The 7,022-nt window shown below is 39.3% G+C and overlaps 1 protein-coding gene across 1 annotated transcript in view; it reads right to left on the minus strand.

Moving 5' to 3' along the window:
• Positions 1-7,022, minus strand: part of RP1 (RP1 axonemal microtubule associated) — a 211,587-nt gene that overhangs the window by 112,472 nt on the left and 92,093 nt on the right. The window contains exons 21-22 of the mRNA XM_044424207.1: positions 5,178-5,332; positions 604-662 (exon numbers count right to left, since the gene is read on the minus strand). Coding sequence (XP_044280142.1) covers positions 604-662; positions 5,178-5,332 — 214 coding nt within the window. The remainder of the gene's footprint in view (positions 1-603; positions 663-5,177; positions 5,333-7,022) is intronic.

A 7,022-nucleotide genomic window follows, 5' to 3' on the forward strand; every position in this document is an offset into this window, starting at 1 on the left:
GTTTTACCTGATATAATGTAAATCATCTCCTCTGCAGATCAGAGAGAAACTACTTGTAACAAAAGGGGTTCCAACAGAGGGTTCCTGGAAGCAGTATCCAACAGGGCACAACCACTATGTTATGCTGCACTAGTGTAAATTACCCTTATTTCCCTGGGAAACACATGGGCAGCCCACTTTACTGGTTTATGATACTGTGCTGTAAGTTATGTTTATGGTTGCATTCTATTGGATGTTGCATTGTGAATCCTTTTCCTTAATGTTAACACAGAAATAAGAGGACAGTGGAGGAGACACAAGGTAGGAAGATGCACATGTTCACTGTGCTGACTGGCACAGTAACTTATTTAAAACCATGGTGGGTGGCGATGCAGGCAGGTGGCCACCTGAATATTCAACGAACAGCGAGAGAGCCAGGGCATGTTCTAATATACAGTTCCACAAAAATGATATTTGTATGTGTGTGTATCTCAGATTATCCATGTAACTTTGTTGTGCAAACAATGGTTTACGCAGGAGTAAATCCCACTGTCTTCAATGGGGCTCACTCACATCTGTTTAGGACTGTAGCTTCATTTATCCTGCTCTAACCATTTCCTTTACCTTGACAGAAGAGCTCTACTTCCGAATGAATTTTGCCTTGGGACATAAATGGCAGCCATCTGAGAATAAAAGGCAGAATGTATGAAAGAAAGAGAGAAGTACATGGAATCAGTTTTGTTATATCTGTTTATATACATCATTAGTCTAATTGTAATAACCTCTGAAAGTGAACATGTTACATAGGGTAATAAATGTTAAACACATGTTGATATAATGTTTTCACCAAAATACATGAAAGTATCATGCCGCTGCCATTAGTTTACAGAAACCTTGGGAAATGTGCTGCACACTTTCAGCAGAAGATCTTCATTGCAATAAAAACAAAACAACCAGATTACAAAACCTAAAGGCCAAATCAAATTGGATATTAAACATATGATTTGCCCATCTATATAGGGTGTTTGTCTCGGAAATACCCGGTATGGGGAGCCCACTCTGCATTGGCACCCTAGTATAGGAATTAGGGGACTTTAGCATTTTCTTCTCAGTGTGGACATAATCTGAATAGAGCCTGCCGTGTCTAAATTTGTATGGGGACAATAGTTCTAATGGAAGCAAATGAGAGCTTTTTCCCATGCAAATTTCAGTCATGCAATGACCAATCCAGATCAAAACCCCAAAGTGCCCCTTCACACCCAGTTTGTGTTCTCTATGGTTCTAATCAAGACTGGAACATCCACGTTACCTATTGTTGAAAGAAAAATCCTGCACTCAAGGACAAACCAAATGATCAACGACACATGTAATTTGGCCTCTATTGTTATGAAATTACTGTCATTATGTCACCACTTGAAACTGTACATAAAATGTATCATTTTTGGCAAAGAAACCCAGTCTGGTAGACCCTTAGAACTGCAGAATAATCTGCCTTGAATGTTGCTCAAAGCAGTACTAATTTTTCTGAACACATTTATAATTATTTTGCTAAATTTGAGCACTGCTGAAATTAGCATAGCCAAACAAGTCACAAACACTATGAAGAACTGTCATCTCAGGCAGTTTCCAGTAGGACCAAGGTCTTCTCCTGATGGCTCTGGCAGTCTATTTAGGGCACAATCTTAGGCATAGCTGGACAGTTAAAAATAATCCTACAACTCCCATCATGCCTCAGCTAGCATGGTCAGCTAAAACATGCTGGGAAATGTGGGACTTAGTTTAAGTACTTATGCTGTCCAAACTTAAGTATTTACCCTGTTCATAGGTGCTTCCCATGTCACAAAGCTGCAATGCATTGCCCCAGTTCTCCATAGATTAAGAACTATAGCATGGACTTGCATAGAACAAAACACATCTGTCATGCTTTTCTCACAGAAGGAGAACAATATAACAGCAGAAGCTAGAGTCTCTACAATGGAGGACCCAAGTAGCCCAAAGAATTATATCTGGTTTGCTAGATGCCACCAGGCACTTGGGTGTCATGATCTGATTCTGATTCCAGTGCACTGAAGTAGATTTGAGGGAGGTGAACCAAAGAGACAGAATTACTGTGTGAAAAGTGCAGGGGGAAAGCATTTGGGCTTCTCTTTAGCAAAGTGTCTTGGGTAATTTTATTTTTCAGGGTTCAGTTCTGTGCCCTCAGAGACTGGAGGTCTTGGGTAATTTTATTTTTCAGGGTTCAGTTCTGTGCCCTCAGAGACTGGAGGGAAATAAATATCCTATTGGCTTTTTGGACAACATTAAAGTACCCAAACATCTATGTCCTCTAAAAACTAGCAAGTACCTTTGGTTTTACAGAGAGCCATTTGGTAGGCAAATGAGGGAACTCAGCACCTTGATAGAAATGCTTAGCTGCAAAGCAGGAAAGGACTCTACCTAATCAAATATATGAAGTGGCTGATTACTTTTGCATTAGATATTGTGAAGAACTGGTGATTACATATGCACATATTTTTGACAACAAAACTAAAAAAAGCCAACAAACTTGGGCTTCTAAAAATAAATTGAAACAAAGAAACATATACTTGCAATCTTAAAAGTTATTTTAAGTGAAGCTTTATAGAAGCAAGAAAAATGTTGATGTTCATTAGGTTAAGTGTGAGAGGAACTTTTGGCTGTGCCACGGTAGCCAACTTGTGGCCCTTCAAGTATTCTGGCTCACCGCTCCCACCATCACTCAGGCTTGGCTATTCTAGCCAAGGCTGATAGTAGTTGTAAGCCAAATGGCTGGAAAAGCACAGGTTGGCCACTGCTGGTATATGAGATCATGTTCTGCTGAAACAGAAAAATCTATCTTTTGTGGAATATGTGTGACTGAGGAAAGAAAACAGAACATTATTTGTTAAGAGTTGGGAGAGCTTGTATTCAAATGTTGTTTTATTCCTTCTTTTTTTCTAAAGACCCTTAATAGTCTGATGGCCATATGTCAAATTCTGTGCAGTACTGGTGCTATAGATACCTGCAAAAGGTTGAGATGAAAGGTTTTTTCATTTGTACCTCAAAGTTTATATTTTTGGATTTTTGTTTTGCTGACCAGACCTATGCACCATTTATACCCAAATAACTAATTAAAGTACCCTATTCAGGCAATTTCTAGAGGTGACTCCCTGGAAAACCTTAGTGATTCTGAACCCTTTGTTTGCACATAGCAAAAAGCCAGCGTATGGGTTAAGTACTGGCTATAATTGAATCATGGGTGGTTGTAGAATCATGGTTGTTATGTGCAGACTGCTTTATGCCTTAACCACAAACAACCCAGGAAGATATGTCACAATTGGTTGTTGGTTTGTGAATTCCATGTTGTTTGGGGTTAACAACACATAGTTTAACCATACTGCAAAGTTGGCATATGATACAACCCAAGATTCAACCCATACTCATCTAATACTCTGGGTTGTTGCCTCACATAAACCAGCTTTATATCTTGATGGAAGAAATTAGGCTCATTTCACTATAAGTCCCAAATGATGTCCGAAAGCTGACAGTGTTCCAGACAGGAAATAATACAACTCAGTACACTCCACACTAACCTGAGAAACCCTTAATGTATTATGTTACCACTGTTCATAAGGAGTCACTGTGCTTTTTCCCTTTAGAGCAATTTGCAAAGAGGATTACTTATCTCTACTTCTTCATTGAGTAATTTTCTCAGAACTACTTGTAAAATGAGAAAACTAATACAGAAACTGAGCACTAGAGAGCTTCTCTATGCAAGTAATTTATTGAAGTCTTGTTATTCATGATAGTTTGGGGGTTGGTATCATGATGACCTTCTAGTTTCATTTCTGCTTGTAAATAGTACTTTGGAAGAGTGGGGTTGTTTTTTCTTTTTCTTTTGTTTTTGGATGTTTTTTGGGGGGGGGACAGGAAAGTGGGGTATTATTTCTGAAAACAAAATAAAATGTTATTTTCACTTCTGTAATTCCACTCTGTTACCACAGTGCCATCTAGAGGTCATGTACTGGAAAAGCTAGAAAGAAAACACTCCTTGTACTTGAATCTCAGTTCTGCAGTGAAACTGAAAATAGATAAGATTAACAGCCATGTAAGCCCTGTGATGGGAGGTAAAAAGGATTTATCTTTAATAGTTACATAGAGGCTTTATCTGCCGAAATGTCTTCTTCTGCATAACTATAAAATTTCAGGAGCATGTTTCCTTTTATGTTTTTCACCTAGGTTAATAGAGCTTGGAATGCTGAAATTGTTTTTTGGGTCTAATCTGGTCAGCCAGGCCTGGCCATACCTTCCTAAATGGTCAATGGATGTATTCTAAACAGCCAGAAAATATGGTAGCTAAGAACAACATAAGCTAGATCTGTGAAAAATCACAAAGGAATGAGAGAGAGAGAGAAAGAGAACAGTCTTGTGGCACCCTAAAGACTAACAAATATATTCTGGCATAAGATGTGGCCCATAAAAGTTTATGCCAGAACATATTTGTTAGTCTTTAAAGTTACATGATATAATAGCACTCCATGAGTTATTTAAGAGGGGCACATTCAGCCCCTCTTCTGAACATGGGATCCCAGCTCAGGGTTTGCCATGCCATGAAACCTGGCGAGTATGGGTTATACAAGGGTTAAACAACCCTCTCATAATCCACATTTGCCAGGCTTACATGACCCAGCAAGCTTCAAGCTGGGGTTGGACATGCTACCTAGTACCCATATACACTGTGATTTATTGGGGTCTAACTAGCACAATGAACTGTGACAATATTTGGTTTATTTTACTTACAACAGACTAACATAGCTACATTCTGGGAATGGGGGGCGGGGAGAAGCTGCATTTTTATTAAGAGGCAGAAACAGCTTGGAAGGGACCTTTTGAAGGCTCACCCTGCAAACCTGATATGGAATAGTAAAATTTGTTGTTTGTAGGAGTTAATCAAGCTATCCTGCCTCTACCTGTGCTCAACCAGTGTATTGGTAGCTATACTAACTATTAGAAAACACCTCCAGTGATTTCTCCATCCAAAGAAAGAAAAACCCAGCTCACAGCTGAAATTCTGGACCTCCACACTGCTTGTGGAAGTGGGGGAAGAGTAGCAACATTTAAGTCTTAAGATATATTGTTGCCTACTTAAGAAATAAGGTGTTATTTGGAAAGTTGCTTTTAGAACTTTAATTAAATACAACCTTTCACAGATGAAAATATATTCTGAGTTTTTCTCAGGTTCTCTGATGATTATTTTCTCACAGTACCAATTCTGTGACTTGTTATAGGCCTTGCAGCACAGCAACACCTTTTGTAGATTTCCAAGTGACACAGCTTGTATTTCAAACAGATCAGCCTAGAAGACAACAAATAGCTTCAGTACACACTAGTGTAGACAATGCAAACCAAAGATCACAATCAGCTCTTTGCTGAAATATTATATTCTATGCAGTATGGAGGCAGCTTGGTTAATCAGTTCCTAAAAGGAATTATATCCTTCCCGTCCACTTTCAAGGAAATAGAAATTTATTGCTTGTAATGAATGTGTAACTTGTACTTCTTTATACAGCGACTGTTCTAAAAACAAAACAGAGATTGAAAACTTCTGAAGAATAATACAAAACACAACAGCTGTAGTAGCAATAGTTGCTATTGAAGATAATGCTAGGAGTGAATTTATAATGGACAAAACTCTTTTGTTTTCCTCTCAAGACACTCAGCTGCATGAAAGCCTGAGCAAAAATATTAACTAGAGGGGAATTATTTGTTCATAGCGCAGTGAGAGGGATGAGCTAAAGGTAGAAACTGTCTCTGACAGGCAAACAAAATGTGATGTTAGACATATATTTGTTCCTTCCATGCTTAGTGTCTCTCTGGTTCTCCAGCCACCCCCCACAGGAAAAAACTGCCCACCACCTTTCCCCATCATCATGGTCTTGTTCTATACAATCATATCACCTGCAACTGCTACAATCTTATAAAGCAAAATTAGGAGTTGAGGGGGAAACATTACTATTACTATAGTGATTACGATTGCCACTGGGGAAAAATACAGTAATAGCAGTTAAGAGGTTCATCCTGCATTACGGGGTTAGAAGCCCCACTAAGCCAAAGTCACTCAATGTATACAATTTAATTGATTCATGTTGACACAGTCCTATGAGCTACTCCAAATAGGTATTTAGGGCGCACTCACCAGAAGGACATGTCATCGAACAAAGGACATGAAACCTGAACAGCAAATGGGACAAAACTGTTGCAATGGCATGGGCAAAATCATAAAAATGTAGTTTAGGATCTTCAGGAGTCAAGCATCATAGAAGCATTTCGGCTACCCTGGGACAAGCTAAGGATGACATTCAGAACAAACTTTTGTGCATAACATTTGGCAGTAATCTTTCACAGTAGGATTTCAGGTGACAAGCAGCACCTGACAAGCAGGAAAAACAAGGAGGACTAGGCCCACTTGCCAAATAATAGGAGGCCACACAGATCAGTGTTCACTGCTAGAACAGGTATGCCAATCTAGTCTTCAACACATTTTCACTATGCAGAGTGTTTCATTTCACACATGCCAACAGTCCATGTGTACTGCTCACTACTTCTGAGCAATAGCAATTCAATGCACTACCTTCCATGAGTTCCTCACTTCTGCTTTCAGTGAGCACCCCAATGTATAACCCAATGAACAACCCAACTTCCTCACTCCTGAATTGTTATCATGATGTCTGAACCCAGAACTCTGGGTTATTTATGATTTATTGTTGGATTAACCTTGTTTAACACCTAAATGAGTTTGGACATCACAGTTGCAACCTCGAAATGAGGTGTTCTGAGTTATTCACTAAAAGTGGTAATGATGCATGTACAGTATGCAGCGGCTTGCTCACTCTCTTCTGCTAAATAAATAACCTAGGAACTATGTCTTCTGTTTAAGTTATACATGGATTAAAATAGGAAAGCACCATTCCTTTCAATGTGGAAGGTGTGTGTGTGTGTGAGAGAGAGAGGGGGGGAGGGAGGGAGGGAGGGAGGGAGGGAGGGAG

This window comes from Varanus komodoensis, unplaced genomic scaffold (assembly GCF_004798865.1).
Source record: "Varanus komodoensis strain SLA01 unplaced genomic scaffold, ASM479886v1 scaffold14_1, whole genome shotgun sequence".
In the NCBI taxonomy this organism is placed as follows: domain Eukaryota; kingdom Metazoa; phylum Chordata; class Lepidosauria; order Squamata; family Varanidae; genus Varanus; species Varanus komodoensis.